The sequence below is a fragment of the Carassius carassius genome, chromosome 31 (genome assembly GCF_963082965.1).
Source record: "Carassius carassius chromosome 31, fCarCar2.1, whole genome shotgun sequence".
In the NCBI taxonomy this organism is placed as follows: domain Eukaryota; kingdom Metazoa; phylum Chordata; class Actinopteri; order Cypriniformes; family Cyprinidae; genus Carassius; species Carassius carassius.
In genome coordinates, this window is record NC_081785.1 from 10,069,267 (window position 1) to 10,093,477 (window position 24,211).

The 24,211-nt window shown below is 38.3% G+C and overlaps 1 protein-coding gene across 1 annotated transcript; it reads right to left on the reverse strand.

Annotated features, from left to right (window-relative positions):
* Positions 1–1,264: 1,264 nt before the first annotated feature.
* On the reverse strand, positions 1,265–6,356 carry LOC132111908 (tumor necrosis factor receptor superfamily member 6-like). The gene is made up of 7 exons (XM_059519532.1): positions 6,178–6,356; positions 5,851–5,979; positions 5,438–5,552; positions 4,896–4,981; positions 4,705–4,724; positions 4,471–4,489; positions 1,265–1,668 (listed from the first exon to the last, which is right to left on the reverse strand). The coding sequence occupies exons 1-7, from the start codon at positions 6,281–6,283 to the stop codon at positions 1,385–1,387; spliced, it is 759 nt and encodes a 252-aa protein (XP_059375515.1). The 5' UTR covers positions 6,284–6,356; the 3' UTR covers positions 1,265–1,384.
* Between the last annotated feature and the right edge of the window lie 17,855 nt (positions 6,357–24,211).

A 24,211-nucleotide genomic window follows, 5' to 3' on the forward strand; every position in this document is an offset into this window, starting at 1 on the left:
TCACTAACTAGAATTGTAAATCCTGAGGTTTATGTTCTCACATTCATGAAGGTGAGTAAATGATGACAAGAATGTTAATTTTCTGGTTGAACTATCCCATTTATCTCAGAGACATAAGTGAGTATTTATTCCAGAGACATAAGTGAGTATTTATTCCAGTGCACCACAGTGTCAATTGAAGCAAGTTCACAATAACCATTTTATACTGATTTAGATTGCTCCTTATAAATGAAAGCAAGAAGGAACAGAAGAAATGAGAGAAAAACAGCAAGTATGTCCCAAACAGAGCCGGAGAGAGCAAAACCAGCTAAAACTTGACTGATGAGGAAACAAGAGTCTAATAGAAGTGAGAGAGTGAGGAAGAGGGTGAAGAGAGGAAGCATCTTGTCCAGCATAAGTCTAGAGATGAGAGAAAAATCCCAACAGTCAGTGGGCGCTCCAGAGGCCGGATGGGACTGGATGATCGTGGCCGGATGTTTCCTTACCACCATTTGCACACGTGCAGTCACTAGGTTCATTCTTAATCACGTCTCACCTTACCAGGATTTAAAGTGGTACCCTAATGTCACTTCTGTGTCTGCCAGATTAATGCGAGACCAAATTAAACTAAATGCTGCAGAAATGGCCCTTAAACTCGACCAAGATTCTGATAATCTTTTGTTTTTAAATTCCACTAGGAAAATCATGGATCAATTGGATTTTGATAAAAACTTTGTACTTAAAAGGAATAAAAAGAATGTTGCACTATGCAATAGAAGACCTTTATCATATTGCTTTGTCGAATCTGGACTTTTTCATGCTGGTTGCATGTGTTTCCATCTTTATTTTGTTGAATTCCAGTCATACTTTTCCAGAGATTATTCTGCAACTGCATGGATAGACTCTTTGCTGGACTTCATGATGTGCAGTAAAAAAAAAAAAAACCTTCCAATGTTTTATAATAATGTACATTTATTCTATTTGAAGCAGCAGCACATGTATGCAACACATAGGTATGTCCACTTATGTAAACAACAGTAAACAAACTCCACAATCATGGGAAGGAGGAGGCGGAAACCGGCGGACATTCAAATGAGACTTTAAGATTAAAAAATAAACACAAAACAGCGTGACAGCCCCTCGTGGACTACTGCCGCACATATATACAAATAAAACACAAAATAAAGCCCAGGCCTGGTCCTCTCTCGTCCTTCACTGTCGTCACTCCTCTTTTGTATCCTTCCGATCTCCTCCGTGGGACTCGGGACCGGTGGAGCCTCACCGGCCTCATTATTTAAACAAGATGAAAAGTAAAATCACAATTTGTTATCCATATTCCTCCATATCTAATGTCAAGGGAATAATCCTATATTTTAACACTGTGCATCTTTACTTCACACCTCATTCAGTTCTGTCCCTTCTCAACAATTTTCCGGATCTCATCTGCTGTTTTTCGTTGCTTCATTTCATACAGAGTATTGATGAGAGCTGGGTAGGCTCCACGTAAACCTTGTCTCTCGTACCAAGCATGCAGAAGTGCGTATTTCTGTTCTTGCACATCATTTTTGTTGTTAAGCTCATGCTCCTCAATTTCAGCTTTTCTCATGCCACTGTGCCTGGCAATATGTTTCACCGTTTTCCAGTCCAGAACGTCAACAATATCTAGTAGGTGAGGGTCCAGGTCTAAATCTACACAGAAAAAGAAGAGCACTGATATAATGTCCTGCTATTACTGTGATCTAATGTCTTTATATTCCATACACTTTCCATCAACAGGGTACAAAACAGGCATGGATTTATTTTAATGGTTATTTTAAATAGTTTATTAATCAACAATTAACTGCACAAAGAAGTGCTAATATTACATTATTGGTAACTGAAATTATGTGAATGAACTTAACATGAACTCAACAAATACATGATGCAAGAAAATTACCATCATGAAGTTATGAAGCCCCCCTGCAATTACCCACCCCTCTACCCCCGGAGCGCGTTTTTAAATGGGAAACCAATCTAAAGCATGTGCTGTGTCCCAATGTGCCTACTTATACTTCGCCTTTAACGTATGTACTCTTTTGGTGAAGAAAAAGTACACAATTTTGAGTGTGTAGTAGAAGCATATGTAAAAAATAAAAACCTCTCCTACTCAAACATTTCTTGTGACTGGTTAAATCTAAATTTTTCAACTGGCCTAATTGAATTTATAAAATTAGGCCAACTGAAAAATGCAGATGTGATCAGTCAATAGAAAAATTTGAATTGGAGAGGTCTGATTTTTTTTTACAGTAGGCAAGTTTTGGGATGTACTATTATGTAATACAATTACCACTCTGTTAGTTACACACATCCTGTCACTGTAAACTGGCCTGGCTGTCAATTATCTTGTCACAGTTAACATCCTTCACTTTTCATTTCATTTAACTTCCTACCGCATTGGAGAGAAAGTAGTAGCAAGTTTATCTGGCAGCTGTAGGTCTTTATGCAGAGAATTCTGAAATTTTTTTTCGTGTTTGTAGTTCTAAACTGAATCCTTCATCACAGCGCAATGGACTGTGGGCAATATTAGCCATTAGAGTAGGGAAGGGATGAATAGGATGGATGGTATGAACATTGGGAAGCAGGTATGTATGTATGCATTTAACAAAGTTCAAGACTCTGGGAAGAAGGAAGCGGGAACCATAAAATATTGTAACATTTTATAACATAAACAACAAAAGCGCGTATTTGTCTCTCTTTGTTTGTGCTCTGGAGAGCTTCAATGGTTTCTAATTACAACACTTTTTTTTTTTGCAGCGTTGAAAATTGTAGCCAATCACAGACATATCTCTTTATTTCTTGAACGAAGCGGCCAATCAGAGGTGTTTCAGTTAGTCAGAATCCACTCAGCGCTCAAAATGACAGTGTTTGTTCGGTCCTGAATTCTGCAAGCTAATCCTCTCATTATAATAAACCTAAATGTAGACGCTATGTAAATAAGTAAGTTATTGTGCTGTGTAGAGACATTAATTGATTATAACTGAATTTTCTGAGATCGCGATAAACTGTAATGAATGACAGCTCAGTGATTATTAAGAGAGCGCTCTTTGAGCGCTTTATTGGTTATCCATTCAGAAATTGAATAAAATTTTGTTTTTATTATATGTTAAAACAGATATGCATGAAAGCTAAAGCATCCTCACTAATTTCAGAAGAACCCACAGTGATTTGATTCTGGAACAGAGCACCATTCGATGCGAATGATCTCCAGTGTATTTAGAGCATTCACTGCTAATTTCAAAAATGCTTTTGAGCTTTTGTCTGGTGCTGAGCCAGAGATAGTCAAGCTTTTCATAGCCTATATCACAACGATATTTTAAACCAAATAGCAAAAAAGACATTTTTTAAATACACACTGATGGTTGTATAGGTTGTATTGTATAGGCAACTATAATGTTCACTCTATTCTTCTCTTACTTTAAAGATGACTTATTCCGATGATACACGGGGCAACATTTTTTGAGCAATTTTGTTTTGGCACTTTCCCATTGAGAATGGTTAACAAATTTCTATCTGGATACTTTAGATCAGTTGTGGGCCCTGTGTATCACCTGGTTGCCTGTTGATGGCAACGTCGCCCCCTCACCCAAGATGAGTGTGAAATGTCAAAAATAATGGTTTATTTAAAAAATATATAGTTGCCAAATACATAATCTTTCTAGCATTAATAACTAATAGCAACAATTTAGGACAGTCCGTTTCACAAAGTCGCATATTTTTGTTTGTTTGTGTTGCATATGTTTAATAAAGGGCTAGATGATCGTAGTTTGTTTATTATTTTGCTGTATTGTTGTTGTTTGTTGCTGTTCAAGTTGTTCTAACTTAAAATGATTCATCTGTTAAATGGGTCGCAATGAATGTGTTATGTTAAGGAATCAGTCGCAATGAGCTTGTGTTTCATTGTAAAGCAGACACAATTAAGTATTTCTGGTGGTTGTGGTGGTGTCACTTGTCTATATTTGTGATAAAACTTATGCCTAAAACTGCTCATATTTTTATTCCCAGGATGTCAGACTTTTGAATTTGGTGGCTGTGTGATTTTGTTTTATTCAATACTCTGCCATCTGTATTTGCTAAGAAGCTTTTAATAGGTTAATTCACTCAGAATACATGTTTCATTCCACTGATCTGCCTCACGACCAAATCTCTATCTGTGTGAACCCTGTATTATAATGGTTGTAGTAATATCGGTCCGACACATACGTGAATGGGCCACAAAAGTATTTTTTTTCTATATACTTTTACTTAGTGCTATGTCATCGCCCCCTTTCGTCACCTCAGCCGCCCCCTCATCAGTGCTGCGCTGGCATCGGCTCTGGTATCATCAGCCTTACTTTTATGTATTTCTGAATTTACATGATTTTAATCCAAAAACCTGGTGTTGGGACTGCTAATATTAGATTTTTAAAAACTTTATATGGTAACATATCAAATAGTTCTCAGAAGTAAACATACCTTCCAGTGGTGGGGGTTTCTACGTGGGGAGAAACAGGCAAATCCATCAGTCACAAAAGTTTTAAAATACAAATAAAAAACTTTAACTGTAACACCACAAGGGTGCAATGAAAGTTTACAACAAGAGAATTGACTCACCGGATCGATCGGTCTGCCCTTAAAACAATACTTGTTGTTTTTCCATAGCCAAAAGACTACCGCCAAACTAACACCAGCCGCAACTATGAGTGATACCAAAACAGCTACAGTGGCCCCTGAAATAAGCAATGATATGAGTCCATTATCTGTAATGTTCTTAGTGTTTATACTGCATAAGCTTTAGAGGACTCTTTTTCAGTTATTGCTTATACTGTGTGTACACAGAAGTGCTCTTGGGACATGGGCATTTTAACATGTAATGAAATCAGTGATAAAGCAGCCCTTGCCTTGGTGGTTTTCAGGCTCTTTGGCATCATGGCACACAGTGTTGGTGGTCTCTGTACAATTTTCTTTCACTCCATGTTTCTCGCACCTGTTGTGTAAACGATATATAAACAGAGAAATCTGAATAATAAACTATAAAAATGCTTAAAATTTCAGATCTTCGAGGAACTGTTAGCAAACCCCTGAGCAGAAACACTCTATGACCAACTTTACCAGTGTTACAGTTATTTAATTAATATTGCTATGTATTATGAAAGCACAAGCATTGCTGTTATTTTTCTATTTTGTGTGTGTGTGTGTGTGTGAGAGAGAGAGAGAGAGAGAGAGAGAGAGAGAGAGAGAGAGAGAGAGAGAAATTAGAAACTAAAGATAACTTAAATCAAGAACATTTTAATGTTTCCGTCACACTGAGTCTGCATTTTGCTTAGATTTTACTTGGTTTGAATTGGAGCAACATAAGAAATCTGCATGCACAAGCTTTTTATAGTAATCTCCATTCTAACTTACTAAACACATAGAAAGAAAAGGTTATTTGGCTACATACGTGTCACATGGATAACAGGCCTTGCACAGGATACCCTTGTCACAGTAAAAACAATTCTTGCACCTGCAGACAGTGTTGGAATATTCCGAACAACTCCCCTTTTCTTCCATGTTTGCTATTGCAAGAACAGAAAGCAGAAATAAGTTTTGTAAGAATTTGTAAAATTAGTTTCTCACATGCTTCCATTTGGGCTTCAAGAAGCACAGTACTAGCCTTTGAAAACAGTCCAATCTCTAGCATTACGTTTTGACTAATATTTTCTAAATAACAGTTGACTGTCTACAGCCCGTTTGTTAAATTTCCTGTTTATTAGATAGTATAAATAAAAATAAAAATAAAATAAAAAACATTGATTTGCAGAAAAATCACAGTTCAGTTGACAAAACTAACAATGTTCATATGTTAAGACCTACCATTGGAATCGCAGACTTTACAAGGCCAGCATTTGTTCTCACTGTTCGGGTGATCTATATAGGAGCCATGCTCACACAACTCACAATATGTGTTATTTGTATCTGTGCAGTCTTTCAAGACCCTATAACCTGTAACACAAACAATTACACACTGGTATATACCCTTGAGAACATCATTTTGTTCCAATCAAAAATAAAGCCCTGCTGAATGTAAATCTATTCAAATCCTGTGCCTAGACTTTTGATGTGAAATAAGAAACGGAAGTCCACCTCGCTAACAATATATACTGTGTATGCTATGTGTGTATAGGCTATATTAGATCCTACCTGTGGGACAAAGGCAGCACTTTCTTCCCTCATGCGGATAAGTCCCGAGGTCACAGTCGCTGCGTCTCGTGCGCAGGCTCCTGCCTTCTGTCAGCCCTATAAACATCTGAAACACGGGAAAACTGCACTTAACAGATCAATTCTGAAATTAAAGTTAAGTTTTCTTGTTGAAATTCTTTTCAGGCATGCCTTGTCAACCGCAGGTAAACCGACCATACCGCTTCAGAAAGCTAAGCGACAAAACGAAACCGAAAGTGTTTCTCAACCTTTTATACTAAATGTTTAGTACGTTTATACTATCTTCTCTAAGTTGTATTCAATTATTTTTAAACCAGAAATCAACAAATATAGTAAAAACCGATTGCATACATTTATGTATTCCTCAAGGGATGGTTTTGAATGTAGGGCATTTTAGATATGCACCATTAAATTCAGAAGGCTATAAAATTTAATAAGGTTTTACTTACCGCACACCACAGAAACACAACGACATGTCGCCGTCGTACATACATGTCTGAATATTAGCCTAATAGACACGAAGAAAGTTTAAATAACCAAAACAACCTCGTTACACCATCAACAACATGTAGAGAGGAAAAGGAAATGGGAGTAGGCGGTTTTTCGCGAGCTTTTTTGTTCTTTTCAACCGAATCTTATCAATCTGTCTAAACAAAACGGCTCTATCAAAGCTATTCTCGAGATAATAAAAAAAATCACATACTCATTGAATCGAGTATATAATAGTTGGTTTTAATGAATAGCATTAATTGCATAGCCCTCAAGGAGCGCTTGATTTCCTAAATACGGTATGATGTACATAAATCAAACGAACCGGTTCACTGAAACGAACAGTTCAAAAGAACCGATTCGATGTAAAAGGGCGGACTTCCCATTACTATGGAGCTGTCTTAGGGTAGTCTAGGGAAATTTGTTATAAAGGAGCTTTATTCAGATTTCAGGTCGTTCTTACCGCGAACATTTGTAGACCAAAAGTGATCTTTTAAATCTATTAATTTCAAGCATTAGCATCTGGCATTTTTATCAACAACACTTAATTAAGATGTACCTTTATAAGGCTCTGTACGGCTATTGCACTGGAAATGGTCATGTGATTTACAACAGTGGTTCAATAGAATGCCAGCTACAGTTTATTTCAATTTCTCATTCTCATTCTCTTCTGTTACACTGTGTGAACCCAGGACATACCATGGCAATGGAGGCCATTTCATAAGTTTCTTGAAACTTCTCATTCTCCAAAAAAGGATCTTGAGACTAATGGAGCTTTTTTAACTGCCTGTACTTTAAATGTCTCAAAGTTAGCCAGACGGTCAGGGTATATTCTGGCAAACTGACATAACTCAATTAGTTTTCAGTGAACTAGCCTACTATATGCAATAACTGATTTATAGGTTTAATTTGATTTAAATTTCAAATACACCAACATCTGCAGGTTAAACAGCAGTTTCAGTGAATACGCTATTATCGTGTCTTCAAAACTACACTTATACTAAAGTATAATGTGAGGTACTGTGGCTTTTTAAAAAAAATGCCATCAAACCAGTATGGCAGATGAACATTTGGGTACTTGGTAGCTCCTACCAAACCTTGTGTCGGTTGTTCTATTCAGAAACTGTACACGAGTGAGCACACGCTCTCGGTTTGGGTGTTACCATAATGTTGCATCTTTTTTTCTAAAAACCACACAGGAAGGTGACACTTATTGGGTGCATGTGGGGAGGTGGGGTTAGACGAGATGGCCATTTCAGATCAACCCTTTCATACAACGAAACAACGAAAAGAAGTTCTTAGTAGCCATGAACTCTGATAATGTGTGTTTCTGTTCTTACGTAACACTGCAGTCACACACATTCTTTCAAACTCTCAGCTGTGTGACCCAGTTTCTGTGATTTTCTTTATTGGTTGAGCCTCTGCTGTGAATTATTGGAATTTTTTTTTTTTTTTTTTGACTACTGCTTGGTTACTGGCAGATGGCACTAGAGGACAATATACATATTGTTATAGTGTTAGTAAATTAAATATAAGTTTAGCTATAGTTATTTTATATATAAAATATTTAAATTTATTTGGGGAAAGTCGTGGCTTAATGGTTAGAGAGTTGAACTTATAATCCAAAACGTAGTGAGTTCGTGTCTCAGGCCGGCAGGAATTGAAGGGGGGGGGGGGGTGAATGTACAGTGCTCTCTCCACCTTCCATACCACGACTGAGGTGCACTTGAGCAAGGCACTGAACCCCTAGTCAGACTGACGATTGAAGGTCTAGAATCTATGGTAGCTTTTATTGGCCAAGGCCCATCTATGAGGCCATTTGACTGACATGTTAAACAACCAATCAGTTTGTTTCGTTCAGAGTCACGTTTTGGGGCGCAGAAATGTCGCCACACAGCAAATTGCCCAGTGTTCATTTAACTCCACAAGTGTACATTTTACACTTCTCTGGTGTACCACATGGGTTTATTCTAAAAATGTACAAAGATTAATTGTGCTTTTAGCACTCTGGAATTAAGAAAATTTCTAAATTTCCGAATGTTCAGTATTTCTTTTTAATTGTATTTATATACAGATCACACAAACCTTTCAAACCCATTGGATTTATTTTCTCAAATTCAACAGACCACAAAGAAATGCAACTCATGATGTGTTTAAAAACACAATTAGTACAGCATGCATAAAAAACTGTGTGACACAGCATTAAAAGAACAAATCATTTAAATTTCAGTCATTAGTGCAATTCATATTACTACTGTTAAATGCTAATGACTTGGTAATGTTTTTGAAAGATTTTTACACTTTAAAAAAACAAAAGCGATATTTTGCCTCATAGTGCATCCCCCAAACATGAACAAGCGGGCCTGTCTTCCTGATGCATTGGGGATAGTGGATTATGAAGTGAAGCTTGGGAATAAGATTTCTTGGATAGAGTTCTTTGAACAGCGTGTGGTGTTCACAGATCATATTTTTCAGATGAACAGTCATTCCATTCGAGATAACTGGAGAAAACACTTTATTATCTGCAGTAGAAGCAGATTTCTAATGAGGCAAAATGCCTGGATGGCATTGAGACCCAACCCATTCCCAGCTTAGTTTTCTGAAATATTAAATATCAATACATTGAAAAGTACAAAGGCTGAGAGAGGACTTAGTCATGCAGGGGATGAGCTGTCATCCGCAGCAATGTAGTAGTCATGGATGTTACTCTTCGAAGTACCAACTGTCAAGATGTAGGGCTGTGATGTCTGTGTTGAACCAAGGACTTCTTCAAAAGTGCAATAGGACTGAAAACAGAAAAAAAACATTCTCGTTTAAATTAATATACACCTACACATTAACAAACCTTCTAGGCATGACTTGCAGTTCTACATAACATTAAGAGTAAGCATACCTTGTGAAATCTTACTACGCGATCCAAAGCTTCACGCACACTGATCTTGACAAATTTATTCTAGAAGGTGGTGGCAGGAGATAGACCTGCAATAACAGAGAAGACATAACTCTGTCCCAGTCTAAATTCAAAAAAGAAAACGCAAACCACAACAAATCTATATAATCAAATACCAATATACATAAGCTATTTTATACACACATAAAATGATTATCCTTGCTCTTGATTAGCATACATAATGAACTGCCTGTACCTCCTTGACTGGTGTGGCAGTGTTCTGAAATGTCTTCTTCCCAGCAGGCTTTTCTAAAACACCTTTCACAAGCTTAAAAAGAAAAATTGTAAAATTATCTTAGAAAACAACATTGACATTTTAGCAGGATTGCGACGAGCCTGCAACTCCACAAGTTCATCAGCAAGTGGCTCATATATAGCAAAAGCACATATTACCTCCTTAGCTTCTAGCAAATGGTCATCAGAACGAGCTCTTTTAGGTGGAAAGAAAGGACCATTGTTGTCTGGTGGCTGTGTGCCTGACGATGATTCAAATGAATGAAGTGATGGTGTATCGGTCTCATTTGAAGATGACAGCTTGTGTTTGGAAGCGCAACACCAAAATATTGCACCACTTGGGGGCACAATGTCCCACAAGCTGGTATTTATTACAGTAAATGTACACTTTTATTTGAACACTGTAACACCATAAGGCCTTACACTGAAATTTTAACACCACCGAATTTGCTGTGCACAATTACAGACTGGTGAGTAAAACTCTCAGATATCGAACTTCAAATATTTGACATACTTTTGAATATCCATCATTTAGTTATGTCACTGTTGTAAACTTGATGGCTTTTTTTTCATGAGGTGGTTTGGCACCACATCATTTTTGTTAACACATTTCCCAAAAATCATGTATAATTCAACCAATCTGATGACGACTTCGACAATTCTGAAGTATTTCCACTTTTGTGTCACATATGCATCAGACGTTTAGCCAATGGTCTGTGGGTGTGACTACCGAACCCCCAACTGCTCCCTGGGCACAGCAGCATAAATGGCTGCCCACTGCTCTGGGTGTGTGTTCAATGCTGTGTGTGTGCACTTTAAATGGGTTAAATGCAGAGCACGAATTTCGAGTATGGGTTACCATACTTGGCTGTATATCACATCACTTTCACATTGTGTATAATAATGAGTTCTGTATTGTCCAATTAGATGCTGCTATGAGATTGCATGGGGACTAGTTCACTGATTGTTATGTTCAGATTTAGTGCTCGCAGGTTCCAGTGCGGATGGTTGTAGTCAAACCCATCAGCACTGGGCAAGAGCATGAACCCCGCTGTTGTAAAGTTATGCTTTACTAGTAAAGTTCCTTCAATGGATTGTCTTTGTTGTGTGCTTCTCTTCATGCCTACAGGGACACTGACAGACTAACGTTAGAGATGAGAGCACAACAAGTGGTGTCCGAAGTTGAGTGCGATAGGAAATCACCAGCGAATTGTGTGTGTTATGAACTGCTGGGACATCAGTTGTGATTCTATGGACATTATAATCTGCAAAACGGCATTGTGAAGTATTATTAAAGACTGATTGACACGTTTATTTGGCGCATTAACCACTCTTTTACGGAAATAAAAGCAGCATGGAATTCCCCTCCCCGAGAGGCGTGGCGCTGGAAGTCTGACAAATCATTTGGCTGCCTGCCAGGTTTCACAGGCACTGTAAAACAGCCTTGAAAAGTCACATTTCAACTCACAGAGCAGAATATACTTCCATATTAATAAATAAATATTATAAATAAAACATTGACAGAAAATACAGGTTGGATTTAAATTATAATACAAGATGGATTAAACTGTTGCAGAAGTCTCACTCGGAGCATCAGCTACCCCAGACCCCCCACACTGGCTACAGGCTGTGCTGTAACAACAAAATAAGTAATTTCAAAATGCCATTTCACCTCTGCTCCAAAGACTAGAAGCTACAAAGACTTGTTTGTTAGCTCTCACGCTGCAGCCCTATGCCAAAAAGGTAACATGTGGTCCACACCCCCATGATGACACTACCACACTTTCATCTGCTCCAGATAGAACACTTGTTACAAACATAGAAGCAACAGTGCCTTCAGAAGCTGAACAACTTTTTGCTGCTGAGCTCGCTGTCATTGATAGACATGTACGGACCCCAGCTAGTCCAAATTCCTCGACACCTGGCCCTGATGTGAGACCCAGAAGCCATGCACAGGGACCCAGCCGTTATAATGGCTCATTCAACTTGGGCCCACACATGCACGCACAGCTTCAATGCCCACCCATCATCTCACAGCCACTTATGGTAGAGCTCCAGATGGACCTAAAGCTAAACTTGACACTTACGATGGAATGAATGACTGAGACTCTTATTATTATTCATTTTGAGCGCAGAGCTGTCATTTATAGATGGAGTGCAGTAGAGAGAGTGGATAAACTGCATGAATGTCTAATGGGCACTGCTGTTAGATATTTGTGCTCATTACCTGAACACATCCGTGAAGATCACTTTCTGCTGAAAGAACAGCTGGCTTTACGATTTGGCTAAAAAGGGCCTCCCGCCACAGCACGGAGGAGACTTGGGAAAATGCCCCTGTGCTAAAGAAACTGTTTCAGACATTTTTGACTGAAGTATTTCATGAAGCATTTGAATATGGATCGCTTCCTGAAAGTTTTAACCAGGTAGTAATATCTCTAATTCCAAAAGGTGACAAAGATTTAACCGACCCAGCCAATTATAGACCAATAAGTTTAATAAATGTCGATTGTAAAATATTATCCAAAGTGTTAGCAACAAGGTTAGAGGTTGTACTGCCACAAATTATTCATAACGACCAGGTAGGTTTTATCAAGAACAGATCTGCGTCAGATAACATGAGAAGATTATTGCATCTCTTATATATGAATAGAAACAATGCAAATCCTGTGTTAGCTATATCTCTAGATGCCCAGAAAGCTTTCGACAGGGTAGAGTGGAGTTTTTTGTTTACCGCCATGGCGAAATTCGGTCTGGGTGGAAAATTTAGATGGATTAAAACCTTGTATTCGGGACCAAAGGCTGTGTTCACAAATGGGGTACTTTCTCCATTTTTTAATATTTCCAGATCAACCCGCCAAGGGTGTAGTTTAAGTCCACTGTTATTCACTATCTTTTTAGAGCCATTGGCTATTCAAATTAGAGAAAACTCAAGAATCAAGGGTGTATTCGCTGGGGGCAGGGAACACAAATTATTTTTGTACGCAGATGACATTTTGGTATTAAGTCAAGACCCCACTAACTCTATCGCAACCTTACTTGAAGTTATTGATAACTATTCGTTGTTCTCTGGATACAAAACTAATTGGCATAAGTCTGAGGCGATGCCAGTCTCACAAGCTTGCACTCATAGTTTATTAACTGGTTTAAATTTTAGGTGGTTGGATAAAGGAATGAAATATCTTGGAATTGAATTGAACCCAAATATTGATGATATTATGGCTGACAATATGGGAAAAATGCTCAACAAAATTAAGACTAACTTGGATAAATGGAGTAAGTTAAACTTGACATTATGGGGGAAAGTAAACACAGTGAAAATGGCCATAGCCCCTCTTATTAATTATTATACTGGAATGTTGCCTATGTGTATACCACGGCCAATACTAATAAGTTACAATAACATGATAAAACACTTTCTTTGGAATGGTGGTAAACCTCGTATTAATATTAATCGGCTTTGCCAACCAAGAAAAGAAGGGGGGTTGGCCCTGCCCAATATAGAACATTATAGTATTTCTTTTGAAATGTCTAGGATGGCCAAACATTGGGCAGGGAAAAATAACCTGGACTGGATTTTAATAGAACAAGAGCTTGCCTCTCCGTTCACACCAATAGATATTTTATCACAAAAGTCAAATAAAGGGGATAAAATGCAAAATCCTGTCTTGAAATTTTCTAAAATGGTGTGGTTGGAGGTACATAAAAAATACAAGCTTGTTACATATGTGCAAAAATACGCCTCCTTGTGGCATAACCCAAAAATTAAAATTAATAAACAGACTATTTACTGGGCACAATGGCTAAGAAAAGGTATTAGAACTATAGGTGATCTAATGGAGGGAGATACATTTATGTCATATGATGATGTCAAAAGGAAATTTAACTTGGAGGGTCCTGACCACTTTTGGAAGTATTTACAAATCAGAGATTGTTTGAAAGGAAGTGTTAAGCTATTAAATGGGAAAAATCCTATAGAAACCTTTCTGCTACTACCTCCACTATTGCGCAAAGCCTCAAAATGGTATAATATTTGCCCCTGGGTTAAAAATAAGACAAATAAAAGTCTGAAAGTAATATGGGAAAGAGATTTAGGATGTACAGTGGATGATGATACATGGGATTCAATTCTGTCAAATAATGGATTGTACATTAGAGAAGCAAGGGGCAAGTTTATTCAATACAAAATCCTTAATAGATATTATTATAATCCTTCTAGGCTTTATAAAATGGGTATTGGCAGAGACGATTTGTGTTGGAAATGCCAAATAGCTAAAGGCACTTTGATGCATGCCCTTTGGGAATGCCCAGTGATTTATGCCTTTTGGAGCAGTGTTTTAGGTTACATGCAGGGTTGGTTACCCTGTAGTTTGCCCAAGTCACCTAGACTGTGTCTACTCGGAGATAAAAGAGAAGTCCCAATGTTAAATAAATATACTTTTAGAGTGTTAAATACTGCTTTGGTAACATGTTCTCGACTCATTTTGAAATTCTGGAAGGACTCTCATGCCCCAACACTTAGAATGTGGAAAGAAAGAATGACTGAAAATGCAGCATGCGAAAAGATGTTGGGAAGGCTACACTGTACGAATGAAACCATGAAGGAACAATGGGACAATTTCTGCACCTACATGTCTACAATGTAACTTTGACATCAGCTGTTTATAGAGATTTACATTGAACCTCACTGTTTTATGTTTGTTTGTTTGTTTTTATTTCAATTTTATATATATATGCATTTTTTTTTTGCTGTTGTTGTTATAAAATGCAAAAACTCAATAAATATTTGAATTATAAAAAAATAAAAAATAAAAATAAACTGTTTCAGAGTACGCTGAGGAGGTTCACAGGCTTCTCATTTTGAAAGTGGCCAACGTAGTTATGAACCGTGACCCTGTCTCACTGGATGAGGCACAGCAGCTAGTTTCATCCTATGAACACAACTTCAAAATGACACTCGGCCGAGACTTCGATCAGAGGAGGAGGACACGTTGAGTATCCTGGGCTGATCTAGACATGGACTCTGATGAGGAGGCACAGGCCTTGCAGTCATGAAGAGTGCAGTCACAGGACAATGTTACTCTGCACAAGTGATGGTAAGTAACGGAGTAGCTTTTTTCAAGTATCTGTACTCTACTTGAGTAGTTTTATTTTGAGTAAATTTTACTTTTACTTCACTACATTCCAGAGCATAAGATAGTACTTTTTACTTCACTACATTTCATAAAACATGTAGTTACTCTTTATAATATATCACATGCTCCGACACGCAGAAGCAGTTTTTCTGATTCATGAACGAGTTTTTTCAATTAACCTTTTAAATTGGACTGCATATCGCACCAAATGATTCGTTTACGAATTAGAATGATCCGATTGCAGCTGTTCTCAAGTCGACAACTCACTGTTTAGTGCGAATCTCCATTAAACTGAATTCACAAGTAAGTACCGGGAGATCTTGTGAGCGCACACACGTCTGATGCTGTTAAAAGTAATTTATTAATGTGGAAATTTAGGATTAATTATTGAAACTGAAAATCATATTTAGGTCAAAACTGTCTGTTGTTTGTGAACTAAATCTGCTGTAAAAGTGATCTATTTTAACCCACTGAAATGCTTGAATCCAGATGATGCAGACACATCAATCAGTGTCTCTATGTTTTAGGTAAAAAAATAAAAAAAAAACATTAAAATAACACAGATTAAATAAAATAACTCATGCACATTCCCCGCTGCCATAATGTCAACAGTTTTATTGTGACGTCTGTTTTTATATTGTTTATCAACAGTACACATTTGTATATTTTTTGGATTAACTAGCCAAGAAGACAGATATGAATATTTATTCCATACTTTTTCCATACTGGAAATAAATAAATATTGTTAGCTGACTTCAAAAATCTCAAAGAAGAACAGTTAGCAGACCCAGACCTTTCGATTCTCCATAAATTGGTGTCTGATGGTTCTTTGCTTGCAAAGGAAGAAGTCGTGATGCTGAGCCTAGCAGTTCGCAATTACTGGCTGTGCTGGTCCCAAGTGGAGATGAGAGATGGGATCCTCTACTTCCATTGGGACAATATCACTGGAGGTATGTCACCTCTGCGCTTACTTGTTCCCGCTTCCCTGAAGTATGAGGTTCTCCAAGCCTGTCATTTTCCAGCACAAGCAGGTCATGCAGGGGAGGAAAAGACACTCATGCACTCATGAACACAGTCATTACCACTGGTACAATATGGGAAATGATGTATGCCTTTTTGTCAAGAAGTGCCCACAGTGTAGTTGCTGTAAGATCACCAGTCCAATGGGAAGGGCCAAACTCCAGAACTACCAGGCTGGAGCATGGACTGACTCCACCTTGATGTCCTAGGACCTAGGACCATTTCCAGAATCTACGTCAGGCAACCGTTACATTCTCATTACAATTGACCAGTTTACCTGCTGAGTAGAGGCATTCCCTATTCCCGAACAAGGAGCTGAGACAGCTGCAAAGAGGTCGGTGTTTGACTTTGACACATCTCTGTGGCCAAGCATTCAAATAATGCATCTCATAATTTTGGACTGCAGTTATATCTTATCAAAAGCGCATTATTATTCTCTAGCTTGGGTTAAACTAATTAATTTTACTTGGTTGGAACAGCAGCTACACTAATTATGTCTCTATTTGTTTCTCTGTTTTGCCACGGGATGTAAGATTTACACAAGCTTTAGTCTGGATCCAGGACACCTGAGAAGAGATTATGTCACCCCCTCAGAGGACCTCAGATGACGCTAACCCTGAAACAACACACAGAACTACCAAATTTTGATATAAATGTGATTGCATCATATAATAAATGCTGTTTATAATGGTCATCATCTGTTTGACTACATCTTTAATTGATTTTTCTGAAAATTTATTATATACACATAAACTGACAGTCACCACTGATAAGCTACTTCTAAATATTGTAGAAAATTAATTTTCTGTAAAGCTGCTTTGCAGTGATTTGTATCGTAAAAAGTGCTATACAAATAAACTTAAATTGAATTGACTTTATTTCCCGCATTGGAGTTCCCCTTGAAATTCACACTGACCAAGGACGGAACTTTTAGAGCTCATTGTTCAATGAAGTTTGTCGTCTGTTACGAGCCACCAAGACCCAGACCACATTATACCATCCAGCATCAAACGGACAGCATCAAAGTGGAAAGATTTAATAGAACATTATTGCAGAGGATACAGTGTTACGTGGATCAGAGTCAACGGAATTGGGATGAACATCTTCCCCTACTTACTGTGGTGTACAGGAGCACTCTGCATTCAGTGACGTTTCACACCAAATCAGCTGATGCTGGGGCGAGTTTTCCAGCCATATGAAAACTGGATAAGGACAGCAAAGTTAGCAGGGAAGCTAGAGAAACACCTGAGTTTGTTCATTAACTGCAAACTTACACTATGCTCAGATTGGCCAGAAGAAGGTCTATGACTTACAAGCCAGAGAAAAGTCCTACCAAGTGGGTGATCTTGTTTTAGTAAAAGGTCAGTAGCAGGAAAAAGGGGTACAGTCCAAAACTTCAAGCTCCATGGTAGGGGCCATTCGTTGTCACAGAATGCCTTGGACCAGTGCTCTACCGAGTCAAAGACAGATGAAGTGAGACAGTACTGCATCATGATCATTTACAACCCTATATATACGTGATCACATCCCTACCTGGATGCAGCTGATGCGACGGAAATACACCGGTACTGAGGAAGGCTTGTTGGCTCCAAAAACTGCCCAGAAACCTGTAGTCACTGCAGCAAAAGTGGCAAATCCTTCACCCTCCAACAACTCTTTGTCAAAGGAGCCCAAGACCCTTCACACAATGGATTCTAACAGTGATCCAGATCCCTGTGGAAAAGAGGCAACGAAAACAAAAAGGAGCAACTTGTTTGGGCCCCAGTTCGTGATATGGATTAACAAGAAAAAAAAAAAGTGGAAAAAAAAGTGTTTGTGTGTGGTGGTGGTGGTGGGGGTGTTAAAGTGTTAGTTAATTAAATATAAGTTGAGTTAGTTATTTTATATATAATAATGAGTTCTGTTTTGTCCGATTAGATGCTGTTACATCATTACACGGGGACTATTTCACTGATTGTTATGTTCAGATTTAGTATGTTCGCACTGGGCAAGAGCATGAACCCCCCTGTTGTAAAGTTATGCTTTACTGGTAAAGTTCCTGCAACGGATTATCTTTTTGTGTGCTTCTCTTCACGCCTCCACAGACACTGATAGACTAACGTTACAGATGAGAGCACAACAATATACACTTCTCACTGACAATATGAGACTCATGTGAGATATGAGATACAGTATGAATATGAAAATTACACTTAAATGAACCTTTATTTGTAAGAGTGCCGAAGAGAATTTTTGATTTTGATTTGAACAAACATTAAAGCACTAATATCACATCAAAACAACAGAGCCCTGCAGAGTTTAGATTCAATCCTAATTAAACACACCTGATCCAGCTAATCAAGTCCCTCAGGCTTATTTGAAAACTACATGGAATGTGTGTTGGAACTTGTAACAAAACTCTGCAGGGCTCTTGCCCTCCAGGAATTGAGTTTGACACCCCTGTCTTACACGATAACAGTCTAGCACTGCTGTAGGCCATAAAACTGACACATTCATTGATTTGTCACCCCTTTACTCATATGTAGTGCAGAAAACCACAAAGGTCTCGACTTAGTCAGCTTTCTGTCACCTTTCTTTTATCATTGTCAGCTAAAGAAGTGGAGAACTGTCAGATAAAGCTTTCTGCTACATGAAAAGCATTGCTAGTTAGCGAAAACTGAAGGGGAGAAAGACATGTCTAGTATTTGCATTAGAAATCCTAATTTGCAGTATTACTGGTCCTGCGATTTGTTGTTTAATGACAACCTATTTCCTAAGCAGCCATACTAACTCAATAAATTCCTGTTTTTATGCTTTGTGTATCTTCATGGTCAGTTCTCTTTAGCTATAGGTTGCTAGAGGTTTTTGTGGCCTTATATACGTATAAACTGGTAATGACTGCACATTTACACGTTATCTTTATCCCTGTGTGTTTGTCATTGGGTATTAGTGTGTGTGTATGTGTGTTTATATGATGATGTGTTAATGTGTCACATCAACAAAGTCTTAGAAGTTTTCTGAGGTTTTCATAATCTGGGGTCTACTTGAAGCCATTTCAAACCTCTTTATGATCGCCTTTGTGCACATATGAGATGTGTGACAGTAAGCTGGGTTCATGGAGAGGACACACTCCTCTGCGCTGATATGAGAAGTGTTGGTGTGTTATCTGAGCCCCATATTAATTTGGCTGTGACGAATGTTAGACTGGTCTAGCGTAGCCGATCGTCCCTGGGGAAAACACCATAATCCTGTAATCCTTTCCTCTTGGGATTTTGTTTAATCAAGCACTCTTTAAAATGATAGAGCACACACACTCTGAATACTAACACCCATACATTGCAATGTCAATTCTTTTACAGTGCTCAGTTTTACCCTCAGATACTTTGAGACATCAGTTCAGTGTCTACATTTACAAAGGTAACCTACTTGATTTAATTACAGAAACTTGAAGAAGCTGTTTTTTTTATTGACACTGGAGCATGGTTCTGTCCACAAATAGACAACCGTCTCACAGACCTTAATGGGATTATTTCTGGTTCAACACATCAGTCTTGACAGCACTTGTGGCATAATGTTGATTACCAATAAACATAATTTCCACTTGTCCATCCTTTTCTTTAATAAAAAGGCAAAAATTTGAGGTACTGACATTGAGGTACTTACATTGAAAGAGAATGAGGCCATTAAATGTTAAAATACGAAATGTTTCAATAGTATAGGCATGTCATAACATCAGTGTTTACTCTCAAAATTCTCGAAGAGAAATGTTGCTTTTGTAACGGAGGCCACCGAGTAGTGCTGTGCAGATGCTAGTGGTTGTAGCCATTTAGCCTCCTTGTTAGTGCGTCCGCCTCCCATGCCGGAGACCCAGGTTCGAGCCCCACTCGGAGCGAGTGCGAGGAGCGTCAGAGAGGACCCGGGAGACAGGGGTTACACTTTCACCATAAAATCCAGTTATGAAAAAAAAAAACAAATGGATGAATCACAAGAACAAGATGCTTTGACAAAACTTTACTTTAGTGTGAAAAACAGGTTATCGGGAATCTTTTCTGTGTACTTAGTTGCCATGATTCCTAAAATTCCCATAAAACGGTGTGAATTTTACAGTTCTAATAGAATTATAGTAAATAAGCATCTCATTTCTGCTTTTGAATCTGAACATTGGCGCCATTTACTTACATTGAAAGTGCTTCATTGTAACCTCAATATGTGTTTGGTGGTAAACACTGCGCCACAAATGCGTATTATTGGGCTAAATTAAATTAAATACAGAATACTCTCCTTTTAGGTCAACAGAGGTAATTAGGTTAATAATCAGATTTTACCTCAGACCATAGCTATATTTATAGAAAATTAAGAAGAAAAAAAATAGTGCAGCCTTTGTACTTCTCTCAGGGCTGTTTAGATCTTTTAAAGAAATGCAGAACCTGTCACCCAGGCCAGTTAATCCCCACTTCCTGTTTCATTCTGGGCCCAATCCAAACAGCACAGCTGTGCTCTAACGGCAAGTTTTTCCCAGATTAGTTTTATACTGTCCAACATTGTCAATGTAGGGTTGCCAGGTTGAGTAAATAGTTTTCAAACTGAGAAAGAAAACAAGAAAAATGTAAACATGCTAATGCTGAAATTAGTCTACAGTCGTGGCCAAAAGTTTTGAGAATTACATAAATATTAGTTTTCAAAAAGTTTGCTGCTAAACTGCTTTTAGATCTTTGTTTCAGTTGTTTCTGTGATGTACTGAAATATAATTACAAGCATTTCATACGTTTCAAAGGCTTTTATCGACAATTACATGACATTTATGCAAAGAGTCAGTATTTGCAGTGTTGGCCCTTCTTTTTCAGGACCTCTGCAATTCGACTGGGCATGCTCTCAATCAACTTCTGGGCCAAATCCTGACTGATAGCAACCCATTCTTTCATAATAACTTCTTGGAGTTTGTCAGAATTACTGGGTTTTTGTTTGTCCACCCGCCTCTTGAGGATTGACCACAAGTTCTCAATGGGATTAAGATCTGGGGAGTTTCCAGGCCATGGACCCAAAATTTCAACATTCTGGTCCCGAGCCACTTAGTTATCACTTTTGCCTTATGGCACGGTGCTCCATCGTGCTGGAAAATGCATTGTTCTTCACCAAACTGTTGTTGGATTGTTGGAAGAAGTTGCTGTTGGAGGGTGTTTTGGTACCATTCTTTATTCATGGCTGTGTTTTTGGGCAGAATTGTGAGTGAGCCCACTCCCTTGGATGAGAAGCAACCCCACACATGAATGGTGTCAGGATGCTTTACTGTTGGCATGACACAGGACTGATGGTAGCGCTCACCTTTTCTTCTCCTGACAAGCCTTTTTCCAGATGCCCCAAACAATCGGAAAGGGGCTTCATCGGAGAATATGACTTTGCCCTAGTCCTCAGCAGTCCATTCACTATACTTTCTGCAGAAGATCAATCTGTCCCTGATGTTTTTTTTGGAGAGAAGTGGCTTCTTTGCTGCCCTTCTTGACACCAGGCCATCTTCCAAAAGTCTTGGCCTCACTGTGCGTGCAGATGCGCTCACACCTGCCTGCTGCCATTCCTGAGCAAGCTCTGCACTGGTGGTACTCCGATCCCGCAGCTGAATCCTCTTTAGGAGACGATCCTGGCACTTGCTGGACTTTCTTGGACGCCTTGAAGCCTTCTTTACAAGAATTGAACCTCTTTCCTTGAAGTTCTTGATGATCCTATAAATTGTTGATTTAGGTGTAATCTTAGTAGCCACAATATCCTTGCCTGTGAAGCCATTTTTATGTAACACGATGGCTGCACGCGTTTCTTTGCAGGTCACCATGGTTAACAATGGAAGAACAATGATTTTAAGCATCACCCTCCTTTTAACATGTCAAGTCTGCCATTCTAACCCAATCAGCCTGACATAATGATCTCCAGCCTTGTGCTCGTCAACATTCTCACCTGAGTTAACAAGACGATTACTGAAATTATCTCAGCAGGTCCTTTAATGACAGCAATGAAATGCAGTGTGAAGGTTTTTTTGGGATTACGTAAATTTTCATGCCAAAGAAGGACTATGCAATTTATCTGATCACTCTTCATAACATTCTGGAGTATATGCAAATTGCTATTATAAAAACTTAAGCAGCAACTTTTCCAGTTTCCAATATTTATGTAATGCTCAAAACTTTTGGCCACGAATGTAAATACTGAATAACTTAACTGAGTCAAAGCTAAGGGATTTCCATGCTCTAATCAAATCACACTGCTGTATAAAGATGGTCTTAAAATCCCCAAAATGTGCATAAGAGGGCATAACGGTTGCCAGAGTGTCATGGAATTGCATCAGCAGCAAATTCTAAGATGTCAACTAGAGGTGCAATCATTCTTGGTGACTGAACCTCTTTCTGAAGGAAGAAGTGGTGCTTGCCGACAGAGGAGAGCACCTCATTGGTCAATTCAGGGCTGAACTAGCCAATGGGCAACCAATTACAGTGTAGCAGAACAGTTTTAGTCTCCATTAATATGAGTCTAGTTTAACGTTTTTATCAACATCAGAGGATATGAGAGCATGGCATAAATGGACAAGGGCATAAAACTGACTGAGAGGAAAATCAAAAGCAAAAGGGAAGACAAGAGATGAAGAGAAGAATGGATTATTTATCTATGTCCTCTCCTCTTTGTTATGAGATTAATATTTTCCTCCATGTCTATGCGCTCTAATCTAATGACTGCAGAAAGCTATAGATATGTAGAGACAGCATCACGAATGGACAGAACAGTCAGATTATCCATTTCCACAGTAACTATCAAGATCTTTTTTTTATCATCGTAATTATGAGACAATTTTCAATACTTATGAAGCACTAAGCCCTAAATAGCTGCCTGAATCAACATCTGCTTCAGACTACTTAAATGCTGTGACTAAACCCATCAGGTATTTGCATAATTTATGACAATCTAAAATTATCCTCATCAACCGGGAATTACAATAAAAGTCCTTCATTTCAAATATGTATTATAGTCTGCATTATAGCAATAAAAGTATATTGAAATGCTTTCTACATTCCTAATAGGAGAAAATGTAATACAACAAACAGAGAGACAAGGAAGAGGGAGCTTCCAGTAAGCACCTTGTTTGGAAAGGAAATTCCAACTTAAAGGGATAGTTCACCCAAAAATGAAAACTATCCCATAATTTACTTACCCTCAAGCCATCCTAGGTGTGTATGACTTTTTCTTTCAGATAAATCCATTCTGAATTATATATATATATTAAAAAAAATTTCCTAGCTCTTCAAAGTTTTATAATGTCAGTGAAGGGCTGTTATTTTTCATTACTCCAAAAAACATTAAATGAAGTGCATCCATCCATCCATCATAAAAAGTGTCCCACACAGCTCCGTGGGGTTAATAAAGGCCTTTTAAAGCGAATCGATGCATTTGTAGGCTTGGGTATCATGAATCGAGTATCGATTGGAACCGGGAATAGCTTTGCGATTTTCCCGGAATCGTTCAAAAGTTTACATTTCGATTCCTAGTTTCGATTCCTAGTCCGCCGACCAGAAGAAGAAGAAACTGCTGAACATCAACAAAGAAGCGTACACCAGAAGTGTTGGCATAATCGAGCGAGTTTAAGTGTGGTTTCACTTTCTTAAACACAACGAAATCTTGGCAAAATGCAACATTTGCATTAAGATTGTTTCGTGCATAGGAGGGTGCACGTCGAACATGATAATGCACCTCCGAGTTCATGCAGTAGAAATAAATATGTGCCCCGTCTTCCGTTGCCTCTTTTTTCTCCTATTTATGCGTTCAAGCTTCTTCTACACCACAGCAGGAGATAATAAAGTTATCTGTCCAGAACGCTCACTCATCCTGCCTGAGTAGGCAGATATGATAATTTTCCTAAACAAGAACTGTTTCTGATTTTATACTGTACCTGCTGCTAATCTATACTGGGTTTTACAATTTGCGGACGGAATCGCGGAATCCAGTCATAAAAATGGAATTTACAGTTTAACACGGAATGTCAGATAATTTGCCAAATTTTGAATGAATTAATCAGAAGTTGGTCATTGCACTTACACCAAATAGCGATATGGACTAGTATCTGTAAATATTAAGCCGGAACAGTCTATTTTAACATGAATCCTGCATGTTCTGCATGTCTATGTTAATGAATGGCGCAGAAGCACGTCGTCATTCATCACACGCTCCACGCTCG

Excerpts from the sequence above, each read along its gene's own strand:
- LOC132111908 (XM_059519532.1), bottom strand. The coding sequence starts at position 6,283 with ATGTTTATAGGGCTGACAGAAGGCAGGAGCCTGCGCACGAGACGCAGC. Across the intron at positions 5,980-6,177 it reads GTGCTGCCTTTGTCCCACAG|GTTATAGGGTCTTGAAAGAC; the intron begins GTAGGATCTAAT and ends TTTGTGTTACAG. Across the intron at positions 4,725-4,895 it reads AGAGCCTGAAAACCACCAAG|GGGCCACTGTAGCTGTTTTG; the intron begins GCAAGGGCTGCT and ends TGCTTATTTCAG.